This window comes from Condylura cristata, unplaced genomic scaffold, assembly GCF_000260355.1.
Source record: "Condylura cristata isolate star-nosed mole 26May11 unplaced genomic scaffold, ConCri1.0 scaffold00035, whole genome shotgun sequence".
NCBI lineage: Eukaryota > Metazoa > Chordata > Mammalia > Eulipotyphla > Talpidae > Condylura > Condylura cristata.
Window position 1 is genome coordinate 3,156,039 of NW_004567136.1, and position 18,424 is coordinate 3,174,462.

The 18,424-nt window shown below is 46.6% G+C and overlaps 1 protein-coding gene across 1 annotated transcript in view; it reads left to right on the plus strand.

The window, feature by feature from the left end:
• The window catches only part of OCA2 (oculocutaneous albinism II), a 133,579-nt gene extending 115,743 nt beyond the window's left edge, over positions 1-17,836 (plus strand). The window contains exon 23 of the mRNA XM_004692949.2: positions 17,318-17,836. Within this exon, the coding sequence (XP_004693006.2) occupies positions 17,318-17,402 (85 nt within the window). The 3' untranslated portion in view covers positions 17,403-17,836. The remainder of the gene's footprint in view (positions 1-17,317) is intronic.
• The last annotated feature ends 588 nt before the right edge of the window (positions 17,837-18,424 follow it).

Here is an 18,424-nt window from a genome sequence, read left to right on the forward strand (position 1 = left end):
CTTCCTTTTTAAAATTCATTGTTACATAGACAACTCTAAATAAAACCGACAACAAAGTCCTATTACATTTTTTAAAAGCTTTATCCCCCGCTACTGTCAAGCTTTGTTGTACCTTTGTGGGGAGAACATCTCCAAAAACTATGTGTCCATTGTTTCACACGGGTCTTGGCATCAGAACTGAGCTAACCAGAGCCCCGAGTGTCAGCCTGCCATGAACCCAGAGGACAGTGTTGGGCATTGTCACCTTCTCCCAGGTCTTCCTCTCTGGCTTCACCTCCTGCCTCAAAAGACTTCTGTTTTTTCCTCCTCAACCTGATCTGCAAATGCCATCATTCTGCTTTGTCATGCATGCCTGGTCATGGCAGTGCACCCCCAATGCCTGCACCCCCAGGTGCACACACCTCCTCATCCAGGCACCTGCCATGGTGGTCTGCAGACAGACCCCCGGCCCCAAGCCAGGTCTGGGAGGAGCCAAGCGGGTCAGATTGACTGCTTCCGGCCCCTGAAGGGGTGTTTGGGCCACTTCTCTGGGCTCCTGTGTGTTCTGACTGCTCCTCGTTATTCCCAAAGGAATGTTAGTTTCCTCTTCTTCTGAAAAACATTTTTTTCCCTTCAGCAGATTAATCTTATTCCACAGACTAAACATAGGAAATGAAACTTGTACTGTTTAGTTTCATTCTAGAAATTAAACTAAAGGGTCACCACCCAGGTTATTGGTATCACACTCCTTCCGAAGGCTGACGATATTCAACAATATGAGTGATTTCTCTTTCCTGCTTGGGTTTCTGATGTGTCCCACCCAGGGGCTTGAGCAGAGATGGACGATCTCACAGCCTTGCTTTTCCTTCTGCTAAAGTCAAGGTCAATTATAAGTTTTTTCCTCTGTGTCTGGAGTGTTGGGATTCCTGAGCTGCAGGAATTGTGCACGTGGAGAATCTGGGTGACTAGCTAGAAGTTGGGGTGACTTCAGGGGACCCTTGAGGGTTCCGATAGCCAATAAGACTGAATTCCTGTTGACCCACCTGAACAGACTTATGTCTGAAGTTCCACTTTCAGAGCTGGTCCTGTGGATCCAGACTGTTGACATCAGGAGACTGAAGAGATGAGAGGGAGACAGAAGAGGCACACTTTGGCACTGGCTTGCTCTCTGTCAGTATTTGCTGAGTGACTCAAGAGAAATAATAACATAAGAATGATTATTGAACATGATGTGGATCATTCCCTTTGTTTCTTCTTTCCTCTGGACAAAAATACCCAGAGGGGACTAGCTTTTCCATCCAGGCCCCAGGCCATGGTCAGTGGGGACAGTGGATCCCGCTCTGTGGCCCTGAGACTTGCACTTGGACGGGACAGACAGGAGCAGAAGCGGAAACACGAGCCACAGCCTCGCCCCATATAGTCTTTCCTGCTGCTTCTCGGGAAGGACCAGGGAACATTAAGAAGAGCTGAAAAGAGAAGTGATCTCGATGGTAACAGATGATGCTCTGACATGACTCTGCTTTTTCAGCCCTATTACAAATCGAGGGGAAATGGACTCACGCTGAGGAACTGCCCCACCTGGCTCTCTCCTGTGTGCTGGCTTGTGCTCTTCCCACGGGTCCCCCAGGCTCGGCCCATTGTCAGGAGGGGCCATGCTCACGGGGGAGGGACACACACCCTGCTGGAGGCAGGGCTGGGGTCTCAGAGCTCTCTCTGCCCCAAGGCCAGCTCTTTGCACAACGCTGTGGAGCTTCCCAGAGATGTTTTGGAAGCACATGTCTTAATGGACAGTAACTAGCATGGGTGTTCAGGACTTGAGTTTCTTTTTTTTTTTTAAGACTTATTTATTTATGCATACAGAACTGGGGTATAGGCCAGAAATGCAGGGGCGGTGAGAGGCTTCACCAGAGACAGAGTGGGGAGCAGAATAGGCAGAGGTACTAAAATACACTGCTGAGGGGAGCAGCGGGCGAGACAGGAGAGGTCTGCTGGGCCATGTGGGTCACCTCTGGGGCTGGGGATTGAACTCACATTGAAGTGGCTGCGACCAGCTTGCAGGGCTGCACCCTAACCCGTTGTGCCACCAGGGAGGGCCAGGACTTGGAGTTCTAGCGAATATTGGCAATTGGCCTATTCTCAAGCCAGAGAGCGCCATAGACCAGGTCCTGTGAGCCGCCCATGGTCCAGAGAACCCGAGCCCTTCCTGATAATTTCACTGCATTTTGCTGTTATCTTTGCCCGAGGGTCATCTCCATGTCTCGTCTTTGTATGACAGGGATCGCCTGCGGTACTGCTTCATGCGACTTGCAGTCTGTGGCCAGTGATGTTCATTGCAAACTTGAAATCAGCCACAGTGGGAGGATTTATGCCATTACTATTCACTCATGCTGACTATGTGAGGAGAATATTTTCTCTGAAAATCTTGATAGATAAAGCCATTTATAAAAATATCTTTATCATTGCAGAGCACAGTGCTATCTACCTTCATGTTTCAAACGTAAAAGACATGTTGGGTCAGTGATGGCTTTGCTCCTGGCTCTGGACCAGGCTTGCCCGCGTGCTCTCACTGCCTCCCTGGCTGGAGTGGACACCCGGCGCCCTGCCTTTAGGCTGTACCGTCCGCCTGACCGTTCCCATGCTTTCAGAATGCTCTCATGGCCGTCGGAGTATGGCAAAGAGGCTCCGTCGACTGGGGAAAAGGGGTGGTTGTAGGTGAAAGACAGAATTGCACTCTTTGTGGTGAACTTTGCAGATGCTGATTTAGAACGATGCACACAGGGCATCTGTGATGATGCACGGTTACATAAAGAATTCTATTAAAATCTATTTTTAATTCTCTAGACTTAGCTCTTCTCTGTATGTTGAGTTCAACAAGATGCTAGGCCAGACATGGCAGCGACCAGGGGCCCCTGCCCCAGCTGCTGTGACCCCGCAGCCACATGCGCTGTCTCCCACAGCGGGGACCCTCCAGGGGACGGTGGGGTGACCTTCCGGAGGACAGCTCAGGGTGGCCAGCAGCCAGGGCAGTGGGGGCCGAGGGGAAGCCCCCCTCCGGGATGCCTCACCACTAACACCTTGTCTGGGCTTGGACTTGGACTGTGGCCCGGGCGGCCTCATCCTCCAGCCAGTGCCAAGGTGCCAAGGTGGCGGAAGCACTTCCTTACCCTGCCAAAAGGCCGATGCGGACGCACCTGCAGCAGGAAGGATGCGGCTCATCAGGCGTCCCGTGGACTCCCTCTGTCACCAAGGCGGTGTGACCACCGTGCTTCTGCGGCTCCTGTGTTGGGGACCTGGCTGTCAGGCTGTGTGCTGTGGGGGCTCTGGGGGCCCAAGCAGCGCCCGGAGCACCCGAGCTTGTGCCGCTCAGGCCAGCAGAGGCTGAGCCGTGGGGGTTCCCAGGGCTGACGGACATGTCAGCCAGCACCCACGACACTTCATGTGTGTGGTTGCTTGTGGGACAAGATGACGTGAATTCAGAGGAGTATGGTAGTTCTCCTGCTCGGCTGCGTGGACACAGGCATGGCGTCTGAGCAGCGGGCTGTGCTGGGAAGCTGGGCAGCCAGGTGCGCAGCTGTCTCGAAGTGGATTATCTTCACAGGAAGAACTTAGTTCTGATGCTCTGTCAGCCAATAGAAATAGGTCGGCTCTGGGCCCTCCCCGGTGGTGCTGCAGGTAAGGACGCAGCACTGCAAGCTGGCTGTAGTCGCTTCAGTGCAAGTTTGATCCCAGAGGTGACCACATGGTGCAGCAGGCCTCTCCTGTCCTGCCCGCTGCTCCCCTCAGCAGTGTACTTCGTCACTCTGCCTGTTATGCTCCCCACTCTGTCTCTGGTGAATCCTTTCACCACCCCTGCACCTCTGTACCCCAATTCTGTATGCAGAAATAAATAAATCTTAAAAAAAATCAAAAGAAGTCAATTCTATATCTTCAGATTAAAGATAACAGACAGGTAAGCGCTGATAGGGACTTAAGGTGGTAAAGGGGGAGTGGGGCAGGTGTGCCCAGGTGGGAGCCACATCAACGGGGTCTGTGGGTCACCTTGGGCCTCAGGAGGGCGCTGGTCACACCTGCAAGGTGACATGGTGCCTGGGGCTGCCTGGGGCTGCCGTATCTGCAGGCTCACAAATTCTTTGAACTTGGGCCAGGCAGCTTTTCTTCCTCTGCGAGAAGCAGGCTCTTTGAAGATCTGACTTAAGAAGGAAAGACCTTTCTTCTCTGAGGAGGATTTTCTCTAGAAAACCCCTAGAGTCCTCTCCTCCCCCCGCCTCTCCGCTTCTGCTGAACCCCCAGGTCCACCTGATGCACCTCCTCTGACTCAGCGCAGGTCTGGCCGCTTCTGAGAGCCTTATGGAGCTGCTCCGGCCATTGAGCCGGTGAAGCAAACGGGCATCAAAGGTGTGTGTGGGTGGGACTGGGCCTCCAGCATGCTCAGGCCTCTGCTGCACTCCCCTCCGCGCTGCCAGCTCAGCTGGAAAACCTGGCTTCATAGCGAACAGTCAGCACACCGCTCAGGGCTCCCCCCAGCATTTGGCTCTCAGGAGACGCCTGCGCTTTTCTGTATTTGGGGAGTCTGTGGGAAGGCTTTCTGCTGCCTTTGCAGCTGGATGTTCCTTCTACTCTGTAGTGCTCAGAGGATTGTCCTGGCCAGCTCTTGCAATAGTGACACTGGCCGAACAGGATAGGTGACAATACATACTTGGTGCATAGCAGTGCGCACAAGAAATGTGTATTTAATTGAACAAGGGCCCGGCTGGTACTGCTCTCTCGCGCTCTGTCTTTCTCTTTATCTCTGCCTTCCTCAACCACCCCCAGCCCCAAGAAGCCTCACGAGAGGTGATGTCAGAGCAGGGTGTGCAAAGTGGGGGACAGTGGCACTTGGCCCTGGTGTCCTGACCCTGCCAGACCCTTCTCTCTGCATAGCGTGTTGCATAACTTACCGTGTGTGGGGCTCTGTGTGAAGTGGGGTGGGGGGAGTCAAGAGGGGTTTCCTCAGGGCGGGGGATGCAGATGTGACCTGTTTCCTGAGCGCTACAGAGAATATCAGGAACTAGGGAAGGGCACATCCCTACCCCCACCCCAAAGTCTGTAAGGCTCTTTCCCAGCAGCAACAGCTCTGCACCCAGAAAACACTGTGAGGAGAACCAGCTCCCTGCACTGAGCAGCCCTTCTGGGGTGGCCATGGGCATTCTATAGGATGATTCAGAAACTGACAGCTCTTTTGCTTTCTGTTCTGACCTTTCTCAACTCGGGGTTGCTGTGGTGGAGTGACACTCCTATCTGTTCTGTTTGGAAGAGGTCAGGACTTTTCTTTCATGGAGGTGGAGCTCCTGCTGAGTTCAGGTGTCTGGTAGCTGGGCTGCTACAGTTGCTGGGGACGAGATATGTGGTTCTGAGATTGCAGGCACAAGGCGTGTGAGAGCTGAGAGGCCAGCTGGCCTGCGAGAGTGTTTCCGTGGTGGAGGCCCAGAAGTCTGCTGACTTCACCGCCATCTTGGCCTTCAGTCTCCTTGTCTGGAGTTTCTTTCCCAGCTTCTGGGCGCTGTTGGGTTAAAATAACCCGTGAAACAGACCAGTTGGTGAGCAAATGAATGAATGAGTGCGTGAAGGAGCTTGTGGAGATTAGAGGCTGGATCAAGTGTGGTTGCAATTTCCTGCTCTCCAATTCTATGACTTTCTGCACAGAAGAATTAAAACAAAGCTACAGTAATCTCCAATCTCAAAAGTTACTTCAATGGTAAATGCAATAACTGAAGAAGGATCACTATTTTCTTTTTAAATTCAAATCCTGAACAGCTTGACAGAAAAAAATGTCCTGCTAAGATTTATCTGAAAGTATTACTACTATTTCTTTGATGATGGAAGACTGTTTTCAACATGAGCTTTTGCTAGGTGGACATTGTAAACATCCCTGAAGGGTATAGAGACCGTTATCAAAGTCACATTTAGCAATTGTTTGCCAAGCATGCCTAAGATCTGACATAACTAATTTGCCATCAACTCTGTATTTTTCAAAACCTAGCTAAGCTGCACATGCAATAAATCCCTGGTCCAGTTGGAAAAAACACCCTGTGGTATAAGGTGCCAGTTCTGAGGTGCAGATTCTGTTGATCTGTGACTGAATTAGTCTGTGTGTGTGTGTCCCATTGTGGTTCTGCTTCATTCAGAACTGGTTGGATGAACAAGATAAATCAGCATTGTCAGTGATGATAGCAATAAATTTCCAGCTTTGTCAATTGCCCGGGGAGCTGACTGACCTACAGACACCACGACAGTCGAGTGCTCTGACACTCCTCTGAGAGTTGTGCTGGACTCTGGGTCACATGGCCACATGTCCAGCTGGGACCTTGGCCATGGTCATGGGGTCACCCAGGACACCCCATGGTACCATCCTCTCCTGCCTACAGTCTTTGATCAATTCTGAACCACGTGGTTCAGGGACCACCCCTTCCCCAGGTTCCACTGAGGTGTTGGCTAAGTCAGGCCTTTCCTGGATGCTCAGAAGCTCATACATACTCTGAGGGAAAGAGACATGTCGGGTCCATGACTGCAGCCCGTGTGCCATAGAGGGGTGCTCAGGATCTCTGGGGGTGCAGAGGATTGCAAAACCAAAACTCCTGGCATGGTTGTGGTGAGTGCATGTTCAGGGGAACCACAAAGAAGTTTCCAGCAGCCCTAGCGGGAGGAAGGGATGGCTGTTGTGGGGATATGTAGCTTGCAGGAGAGATGAGCCTGGGTGGTAGGCAGGTCACTCAGGGAGCTGAGGCGTTCCATCCATTATCCACACATCGTTTTGAAGCTATAAAATCCATTAGCTTTCCACTGCAGTTGAAGGTTGAAATAGGGAAAGCAAAGTCGGGCAAGTTCAACAAGTATGAGGCTTCTCTGTGGTCTTTGACATGTCATGGTGCACACGCTACATGTTAGTTGACAGAAGAATGTTTTCTCTGAACATTTCCCATGAATCACCAGACAGGTGGATGGTGTGTGATGCTTCTTGTTTCGCAAGCCTGGGCTCCTTGGCTCTGTAATGGACAGAGACGTGCGTGAGCGTGTGAATGTGTGAGGGCTTCTACCTTGGGGTGCTGAGGGAGTCCCCTGTGGTGGGCACCCTCCCTTTGGAAGATCCTGGCTATTATTTTCTCTACCTCAGAAAAAAATTCTTCTCTTTTAGTTCTTCTGGGGTTTAGTTGCATACACATTAGATGTTACGATATTGCCCATAATTCATGGGACACTTACTTTTCCTCTTCTTTTTTCCCTTTATGTTTCAATATGGATGATTTTCATCGATTTATCAAGTTTACTAATTACTTTGCCAGATTTTTTTCAAGTCTAAGGGTGAGCTGTCGAGTATTTTAATCTCTGCTGATATGTTCATTTCTTGTGTTTTCATTCGATTCTCACTCATAATTTCCATCTCTCTGCTCAATTACCCATCTGATTTTGTGTGTTGCCCACATGTTCCATTAGGCTTTTAACAGGTTGATCTTAGTCATTTAAAGCTCCTCATTGGAGGGTGTCTTCCCTGCGTCTGGTTTCCTTGATTGTATTATCTTTTAAGGATGTGTTGGTTTCCTCCCGACCCCCCACCCCTAGTTTATTCATGTCTCAAGATCTTCATGAAAAAGTAGATGCTAGAAATGAAGGAAAACCTCTACTGTGTCTGCGAGTGAATGCACCTTTTATGCTCAGGGGCTTTTGGGGGGGGGCGGGGGGAGGACTTGACCCTCCCTAGCTAGGAGTTGATTTAATTTGGGACTCGTTGCTATAATTACCCTCATTGTATCATAATCAAGTGCTCCTAGTGTTCCCCTGTTTTTGTGGTGGACACTAATTTCCCGAAAGGTTTTCCATTCTTGTCTTTAGGGGTCCCCATTTCACTGAGTCTCCGAGAGAGCTTCTCTCCATACCTGGTGGGCACGTGGGGCGTCTTTGCTATTGGAGTTAAGCTCTGTCTCAGCAAGTGCCATGCCCTTGGGTTTCCGCCCTGGCTTTTAGACTCTGCCCCTGCAGTCTGTGCTTCTCAGTCTTGTCTCGATTCTTGCCTCACCTCCTGGGCTGATGGTCATATGCCACTTCCTTTCTCCTGGCTACAGTGGATTTTCATCAGTGCCCTACAGTGTTGTGTCTGTTCCTTGCTGCCAGCAGTCTTAGATGTTGGTCCATAAGGAGATGTTGGAGAAAGACTGAGCCTGCTGCTAACCTCTCAGCAGTACGTGCTGGAAGTCCCCCATGCCAGGCCTGCACTGTCAGGGGGGCTCTCTCAGGACCTGCCTATTCCATGAGCTCACAGGAAAGCTCATGGCACAGCAGCTGCCCATGACTGCAGTTCCCGTTATATGAAGCCCCGGGCTCTCTGTGGTCTCTTGCTAGTTCGTATTCAGCTTTTGCCAATTTGTTAACAGACGTTGGCTACGTTCTTTTTAGTGGCGTCTGGCTTGTGTTTGCCCAGCTGAGCTCCTGCTCATCCATTTGTCCACACGGACCCCTGCCTTTCCCAGATTGGTTAGTTGTGCCCAAATCTCAGCTCTGTGATGGGTACATGGGAAGTGGGTTTTAATTTGCTCTTTGGACTTTTTGTTACAACATTTGGCTATGCATGCTTTCTAGCTTTCTTCTGGCTGGGAGCCCTGTGTGGGATTTGACTCATCAGGATGGAGGTCACTTGGATACACCTGCAGAATCAATGTGTACAGTGTGGGGAAGCGAATTCCCCAAACTAAACTAAACATTCTCTCTTTCTCTCTAATGTTCCAGCCATTCACCTTCACGTGTGTTTTCATGACTTGGGTCTCAACTTCTCACCTGGAATGTTCTCCATGGCTGGTAACAGTCCCCAGCCCTTGGAGATGATGTCTCTTACTACAATAGCCAGAGATGTCCACATCAGGGTCTGCAGCTTGACCGGTCCGCCCAGGATCTCATTCTTTGTGTTCACACTACTTAGGATACCTTGTGCATTTTCCCAGAATCCCATAGACCTAACCCCAGAGCCCAGCTTAATAAAAGTTGATAAATGAGTTAAAGAACAAAAGGCTTAGTCAGAGCCAGTTAAGAATAATCACACATATCACAAAGTGTGAGAGTGGCTGTTTGGGGGCCCGTTTCCTCCACAAATTTATGAGCCACTGAAAATAAGAATTGTCTTATTTTCCTTTGAGTCCCTGTGGGGATAGTAAACGTTCAATGCATGTTATCAGATGAGCAAATAAATCAAAGCCCTTCTAGATGGGGCACCCAACCCCACTTCAAGGAGAGAAAGGAATGAGAACGTGGCACTGGAGGAGGAGAGCTGAGTTAGGTGCCGGAGGACAGCAAGCATCATCTGTTGCACCCCCGACCCCTGAGTCGTGACCCCGGGAAGGCGACAGTGCAGCATCTGCTCATCAACTTGTTGGGAGGTTTCTTTGTGTGTTAAGTGGAAGTGCTGACTCCCCAGCAAAACAAGTAACAGATGTGGAAAGAATTGACTATTCTTAGAAATGTCAGCTTTTATGGGATCGTTTTGCTGTGGTTTTCAGTTTTTGCCAATGAAATACAAAAGTTCTAGTGTGTTGCTGATAATGAAATTTGTGACAGGTTGCTTCTCAGGTTGCATTAGAAAATACCCCGGATGATATTCTACCGGACATGCTCCACATTTTCTTCCATTGTGGAGTGCGGTGTTTTGTCACAGAACCTCCTACCCAGGACGGTCAGGATACCGCATTTTCTCACAATTCTTCTCGTAGAGGTTGCTCCGTCAGAACCTGGGTTGTGCCAGAAACAGAATACGGGTATGGTCCTGGCTTACTCTCCTGGGGGGAAAGTAACTCATCTGAGCACCACCAGCCCCAGGGAGCATCGTGGGCCACAGCCTCTGAGGGGAATCACCTCTGCAGATGGAACAGTGTTTTCTGACTGGATCTGGATTCTCTTCTTTAATTTTTTTATTACATACAAAAAATTTGTGTACTGTCACATATACTTTCTGTGTGCATCATTATAATCCAGTGCCTTTCCACATGATATAAGTTAACCATTAGAAGTCCAATTCTGTCCATCATACAAATGACCTCTTTCATAAGATGTACCCACTTTCCTTCCCCCTTCCCTTTTGATAATCACTAATTTGGTCTTATAATCTAATACTTTGTTTTATTTAATTAATGCATTCAGCTTCATCATCTAAGTATGAGAAGTGGTTCTGAAAAGAGTCTGGAAAATGTCCAGAAGGTTTTCTTCTCTCCCCCACACTATGCCTTCTGATGTGATTACATCCTACACTTTAAAAACAATATAAGCAGAATGTTACTTTACTTTACTTTTTTTTTTAAAAGATTTATGTATTTATGCATACAGAACTGGGGTACAGGCCCCAGAGCAGGGGCAGGGAGAGGATTCACCAGAGCAGAATAGGCAGGTTGATGAAGTACACTGCTGAGGGAAGCAGTGGGCGGGTCAGGAGAGGTCTGCCGCGCCATGTGGGTCACCTCCCTGGCCGGGGATCGAACTCGTGAGGTGGCTGCGTCTAGCATCATAGTGCTGTGCTTTAACCCGTTGCGCCACCAGGGAGGGCCCAGAACCTTACATTTCTAAACAGATATGCGAGGACTCTCCTGTGTGAAGGTATTATAGGTGAGGGTTACATAGTGAATGACAATATCAAATCTCTCATCAGGCCACCTTGCGCCTCTGAGCATCCTACTCAAGTCTATCCTCCATTCCCATGGCTGCCTTCTCCTGGCAAATGTATTGGTTTAGAAATGTTTACTGCTAGACAGTGCGTTAGCACCTGGTACTGTAGGGCTGGAAATGAAAGCCACAAGGATTCTCAAATGCTCAGTGGACTTTCATGGTTTCAGAGTCATCAAAAGTGTTGATGCTGAAAGCTAAAGTTAACTGATGATTATGTATCCCCAGCCACTGTAATCATGTTATGCCTGAATTAAAAAAAAAAAAAAGGAAATCTGAATTTCAAAACTTGGACAGATTTAGTAATGATGAATTGTACTTAAAGCTTTCCTCCTTCCCTGGGATCAGCTAAACAGAAGCCATGTCAGTAGCCCTCAAAATAATGTGAAACATGGCCCATGATGTCCTTGTTACAGAGTGCTCTCTGCATTGATTGCTCTGGACCCTTCCACTCTGAGAAGAGGGAACTAGGACCCTGTGTGTTTCCATCAGGTCTAGTTAACCTCTAGAACAGAGGGAGGTGGGGAGGGAAGGCACCTGAGGCATGTGGTTCCCAGGGCACCCCCTGTTGGTGGGATCTGGTGGTGCAGTGATGTGCCTCTAGGTACTTCCAGGGTGAGCATCCCAGGCAAGGTCATGGCTTATGGGCTCACCAAGGCAACACGGCCAGGGCTTCCAGCGTGGCTATGCGCCAGGATGCTCCCATGTAAAAAATATTGCTTCCTTTGTTTCACTGAAGTAAGATGTGCAGACAATGAGTGCCTATGGAAAACGTGGCGTTTCTGTTAGATAATGAAACTGTAAACTCCAAAGTTTGCTTTTCTCTTTTTGCTCTTAACTTACATATTTTTAGCTAACTAATTGTCACTGCTTGTTCGTGGTCACACAAGCAATGCATGAAAAGTAACAGAGGCAGACAACAGAGAAGCGAGAGGAGTCCCCTAGCTGTCCACTCTCCCCATCCTAAGGAACCCCCACGGTGTGGTTGCTCTGGCTTTTCTGTGCATTCACCGTGTGCAAATGCTCCCAAGGTGTTAAGGACTCTCCCTGTTCCCCTGGAACGTCCCATGAACGCAGAACTTAGTACAGTCAGCATCAAGGTGACCCCTTGAAGAGGGCTGTGTTGGCACAGGACCTGCTGTGCCCACATGGTGCCAATGGCATCGTTGGCCCATCAGGCATGTGGAAGGGAGACCGGGCACCACACACGGGTCACAGAGACCGAGGCTTTTGGGCGAGTGAAAAGGGTAGCATGGTGGGGAGCAGGGGTCTCCTGGGTGGCACACTCTGAGGGACCACTTTGGGAACAAGTGCACTTGAATACACACACGTGCACACACATACACACTTATTTTCTCCACTGGTTCTGTTTCTGTGGAGAGTTCTAATGCTCTGTGATAGCTGAGAAACATAACTGGCCCAGATGCATTTCAGTGCCTGAGACTCAAGGCCAGAGAAGTGGACGCTGGATAAAAAAACCCTGGAGCTTCCTGCTGTGAATGAGCTTCCGACCTGGAGGCCAGAGGTGTTGTGTGTTGACATTCAGGCCTGGTGAGGCCTGTGGTGACAGCTACTGGGGTGGCCCTGGAGGTGGCAGTGACAGGGTGCGATGCAGCAGGGACCCTCCTTGCACGGTGGCACTTTCCCTCTGTGTCTGTGGGCATGGTGGGGCACTGGCCAGCCGTGGAAGGAGACTTGCCTGTTTTTTCTGGAGATGGACCCAGGCTTGAGCAAATTTCAGAGGCCCAGTGAGAGTTCACCAGCCTGTCTATCTGGGTGAGCTTTGCTCAGGAAAAAGATGATACAAATAAAAAAGGAAATAAACAGAAGCAATGAAACAAATATTACTGAAGAAAACGACTTGAGTATTAAAAAAATAGCACCACAAGAACTGAATTTGGAATATCCATCCAAATGTGCTCACTATGTCCCAGATAGAATGAATTGAATGATCTTCATGTTATGACACAGCTTGTCAGTATTTTTAATAATAAAGATAAAGATAACATTTCTACAAGAATCTAAGAACCTTATACATACAAATAGATGACAGAGTTTTGATAGGATGTGACTATGACTCTAGATTTCTAATTTCCAGTATGATCCCATTCTATCCATCTACTAACATTTCAGAACCTTCAATGCTTTTGTTCCTAACCAGCTATGGGACCTGGGTGACCAATCTTCGTCTTAGTTATGTTATCTTTGAAAGTGGAGAATATTATTAATCTCACAGGCGCTTATGAGGATTAACAGAGCTAATGCGTGTAGACCTGCCGCTTGCCAGTTACCACTCACAGATGCCATCTGCTGTTATTGTAACTGACAGGTTGCCCTCCTCCTCCTCCACAGTATATCCAGTAAGGATTCAGAAAAAAACACCACCACTATCATTTCCTGACAGTGATTAGTTCAATATGTTTTCTAGAATGAAGCACTTAAGCTTTGGCCTTTGTGGTGAGAAAATGGTTTATCACAAACACTACGATCGATTAAAAACATACTTATCGAAATAAGATTCTTAATGTTGTAAACAGGCTATTCAGTCAAAATGAGATAGCCAGAATGTACCTAAACAGAAGACATATATTGCAATTAACATGAATTTCACAAAAGTAACCCAGATCTCCAATGTCATCTTGAATTAATGAAGACCACAAAATGTTTTGAGGGATAATGGCGAAATTGAGAGTCCCTGTATAGGACTCTTGTCTTGTATAGGAGAGCCAGAGGGTATGGGTTCATTTATTTATCATTCATAATTGAGGTACATAGATTTAAGAGTATTAGTAAATAAGAGAAAACAGGAAAAATCTAAAAATGCAAAGCATAAGTCAAGATTATGTAAGGAAAGCCAAATGGAGCTGTAGAGAGGCAAGAATCAATAATAGGATTATAAATCCATTTCTAACTGGATTTTACTTTAAAGACAGATCAGAGTAGTAAAGAATGGTTAAAAATAAAAATAAATTTAGCTAATTCAAAAGATAAAAAAGATAGAAACACAACATATGTAATATAGAAGTCATATTAAAAAAAGTCACTGGGATAGAGACAGTATAATTGTTTTTAATTGTTGAAATATAACATCAAATGCATAAAGAAAACCAATCAGGAATGAAAGGAGAAATTAACATAAACTTTGTTGGTAATGGAAGACTTTTACATGACACCATTCATTTCTGAGAATGGAGTCATAAGATAAATAGTCTTCATTTTCTGTGGAGGATATGGTTTTTTTCAAGAGTGTACAAAACAATTCCAGAAATTCATCATATAAGGAAGCCATGAAAGTAATCTCAATGATTTTATAACTATAGGCTCTGGCCACAATTATTATTTGCAAATTGAAAATAATAAGAAAAATGATTCATTTTAGAAAAAAATAAAGTAATAGTAAGAGTAGGAGTAATAGTAGTTGTATTAATAAAATTTGCAGTGGTATTACTGGTAACAAAAACAACGAGAAAGCATCCCATTTCAAGAGCATTTACAAAGCACTAGACTTTTAATTGCTGCTTTATGCACTTTATTTTTAATTTCTTTGCAGGAAGAAATTACCTGACAGGGAGATTAGATTCTGGGTGGTTGCTGTTTGTATGTAGCCAACTCAATTTGGTCTGTCTTTACTCTGCCTAACCCCTCAGGGTTTCCCAACAGTTTACTCAGCTCCAGAGAAGAGAGTAACACAGGAACTTCAAAGACAGCTCTTGTTGCCAAATTTGAGGGTAACTCCTAGCCTAAAGTCCTTTTATTTTAGTTGTTTTTAAATTGGGGGAAAATATTAGATGAACAAAATAATGCAGGAAAGAACCAGACAACACAGAGCCAAAAACTTACTGAACTAGGAGAGTAAAAACGATAAAATTGGCAAACCAAGAGGTGAATTTTTTTTGGGGGGGCGGGGTTTAACATTATTGATATTACAGATAAAGCTTTTGCATCAATCAAGAAAGAGAGCAAAAATTAACTTAGATACTTGAAAAGAGAATATAGTAGCAAAAATAAAGATTCCATTTATGTGTATTAGGGTGGGTGGGGGACAGAAGCTTTTAGGGGTGCATGTTCTTTGGGAAGTGGGGCAAGTGTGTGCACCTCCCAGGGCCTAGAAGCAGAAAGTATTCTACCTGGAAACCTGCATTGTCTTTGTGGACAGGTAGCAGCAAAATGGCTTTTTCATGAGCAACCATCATGTAGGCCCAGATAAGCTCCTAGTGGAAGGAAAAACAAACAGGATGAATGGATTCAGCAGGAGGCTCCATTAGCAAACGTTTCTTTTGGAAAAGCAGGTATCTAGCGGTGCATCTCCTGGAAGAGTGTGAGGCAGGGTCGGGGTAGCCCACTTCCCAGCACTTGGGGAGCCAGATTCTGGGAGTGCCGTGCACCCTCACAGACTGGCTTTTAACCTCAAGCTGAATGCTTCTAATGCCACCTTTGTCTGGGCAACCATCTGCCATCTTGCATCTTGATTTGCGCTTTGACATTCAAGTGATTTTGTCTTCTGTAACAGAATGTGATGTTTGGAACCAGAGCGGAGTGAAAATAATCCCAGAGGGAGATGAAAGCATAATGCGAAGCTGGATATTGAGCAAATCTGCTTCTCCTAAGCCTTTTGCTGGGGGTATTGCTTTTCTGAGAGGCTTGGGGAGAAGGACAAATGGATCTGCTGGGAAATGGACCAGCTCCCAGTTAACACGGCACATAAATGTTGTGTATTTGCAGCCCTGCTGTCAGGGACAGAATGTCATGACTGGCCTCTCTTCACATAAAGCTTCCAGCAGCCTCCTGGGCAGTGAGTGAAACTTTGCAACACACACCTCCAAGCTTGCTGCACACCCACAGGAAAAAGCAGCGAGGTCCTGCCCCGAGAAGCAGCATGCCAGCCTTGGTCTCTGCACCAGAAAAAGCTGGCAGCATCCTTGATCCCTTGACTCTATACTAACCTGAACGTTTGAGGACCTGTGTGTGTGCATGCACGTGTGCTTCCATGCACTCATTCACTACTTCCAAAATGTCTAAGGAAAAGGTCCCCCTGGTGAGCTTCCTCACCTGGGGAGATGATTTCCGATGATGGTGGCCCCTACTGTCCAGTCTCAACTGGTTCTCGCTACAAAGCTTCCATCCAGAGGCTCCCCTGGGAAGGCTCAGCAGGGCCACCTGCCTGCTCTAATCCTGCTTTGCAGATGCTGTCAGCTGCCAGTGGAGGTCTCCTACAGTAGATCTTATAACAGCTCCCAGCCACTGTGGCTCTTGAATCTTGAGATATGGCAGGCCCCACAGGAGTGTGCTGTTAATGGAAAATCCACCATAGGCTTTGAGCCTTTAACATAAAAAGGAATGTAAATTTCTATGTTGATTATATTTAAAATAAGATTTTGCAAACATAGGGTGAAAGAGAATGCATTACCACCATTCATCTCACCTGGTCCCTTTAGTTTTGCTAGTACATGGTACCAGCAAAGTTGAATCCCACAGTGGCTTCTGTTGTATTTCTTACTGCCTAGGTAAGTGGTCCAGGACTTGCTTGCAGTTTGGGTGGAGATGACAGGAAACTGGGTGGAGAGCAGCCCCCTCACCTTCTCAAGACTGGGTGTTGGTCGCCATAACAGGGATGGCAAATGTTTTCTGTAAATGGTCAGATATTAAACCTTTCAGGCCTGTAGACCACAGGGTATCAATTATTCAATGCTACTGCGCTTTGCTAGCTCTAGAGCAGCAATAGATGATAAGGGAGTGTGAGTGGTTTCATGCCAATAAAACTTTATTTACAAAAACAGGCAGTGGCCAGATTTGACCTAAATGAATTCTCTTTGTAAAGGTACACTTTCCGCTTATGTGTGCATCTTTATGGGTTACGGAATTTTTATGGTATGTGAAAATATCTGTGTTATTTGTTGGTGTAGTATAACTCAACTAGCAAAGAATGAAGCTGGAATTGAAAATACTAGAACTGGCATTTCAAATCTTTCTGTGTCTTATCTCTTCGTCTGTCTTTTTTCTTTATAGTTAGGGGTTATATCTGTTATTTTAATTATTTTTGTTGATTATTTCTCTTTTGAGTTTCTCTGTTTCTTTTTCATGCCTCCCTATGAGTTCATTGATAATGTCCCAGATTTCCATCTTGGTGTATTTTTGGTGTTTAAATGCGTCTCTTTATAAATGTTTGGTGTCTATTCTAGGTAGTATAGTTCAGTTATATAATCTAACACAGTTGACTGTGTTACATCAGTTCAAATGGAGGTAGAAACTCTCCTCCCTTCTAACTCTGTTTACATTGTAATTAGCCTTAATATTCCGCTGCATTTTTTCCATCAGTGGTATAATTTTTGCCTCCACCATGAAACAATTTAAAAACTCAAGCAGAGAAAGAAAATGTATTGTATTGAACTAACTTCTGCTTTTTGTTCTTTCTTCTTGATGCTCCAAGATACTGTCTCTTATAATTTTCTTTCTGTTTGAAGACCATCCTTTAACCATTCTACTAGGGAAAACCTGCTGATTTTTCAGTTTTTCTTCATCTGAGAAGGTATTGACTTCCTTTTATTCCCAAAGAATATTGAAATTTTTTAAATTGAAGTAACATTACACTGCAGTGAGTCTGGATGTTTCCGTCCTGGCCAGACTCCAGACTCCAGGCCCCAAACCATTTCTCTCTATACTGCAGGTGGGGCTTCCCAGTGATGATCGTGTCCTGCATGGTTGGCACCTGCTACCTGCTTGTCGCCCATGTCGTGATGGGATGGAACTGACAGACGTGCGTTGTTGGAACACCAAGGGTAACTTGATTCATCACCATCATCAGTAGATCTCTGCCCAAGATCACTCTTGGTAAAAGCAAAGGTGCTCAGCACGGGGAGCTCTGGAGTGGACCTTTGACACACCTGTATTCAGGTGAATGCTGGCAAACCATGGGAAATGGAAGGTAAACTTACCAAGACCCCCTTCAGGAGGACAGGTGTATTTCAAAACTCGTCTCGCTGTGCTTATAGGAAAAGATACAAGTGTACATCCACTTGGAGTGGCTGTGCTGTTTATCTGTCATATCTCCTGAGGTTGTTTGCATCCGGTTTTTCTTAATGGGATCATCTTTCATGTGAAACTAATCAGCATTCAAATTGTATACCATCTGAATAGATACTTTTCCTGGGAAAAGGTCTGCAGTTTGTAAGGAAACACTGTATGTTAAAAAAATAAATAAATAAACTCTCCCTTGGAAAAAATATTTTAGAATTTGTTAAGTTTCTTACATTATGCAAAAGGAGATTTTATCCTTTACGCAGTCCTCTGCTGTTTTTAAATCATCCGTTAAAAATATACAGATTAGACTCACAGAAGGTCAGGAGTGAGCTGTGGTATGCAGGGTCGGGGGAGGTGAGAGGATTCACCAGAGACCCAGTGGGGAGAGAACAGGTGTGTCTACGGAAAATCACTGCTGAGGGGAGCAGCTGGCGAGACAGGAGAGGTCTGATGCACCTTGTGGGCCAACTCCCTGGCCAGGGGTGGAACTCTTACTGCAGTGGCTGCCGGTAGCTTCCTAGTGCTGAGACTTAACCCCTTGTGCCACCAGGGAGCCCTTAAATTCCAAACTTTATCAACAAAGCGACACTGCCCTGCCATTTCCAACTCTGTCTCTAAGCACCTGAACATCAACTGGGACGACTGGTTTTACTTTAAAATAAAGATCACAAGCCTCGAACAGTGCTGGAGGCTGCCAGGCTGGCTCATTACGTTTTCCTAGCGGGTCCATCAGAGTCCTCGCTGGAAAGAGGCA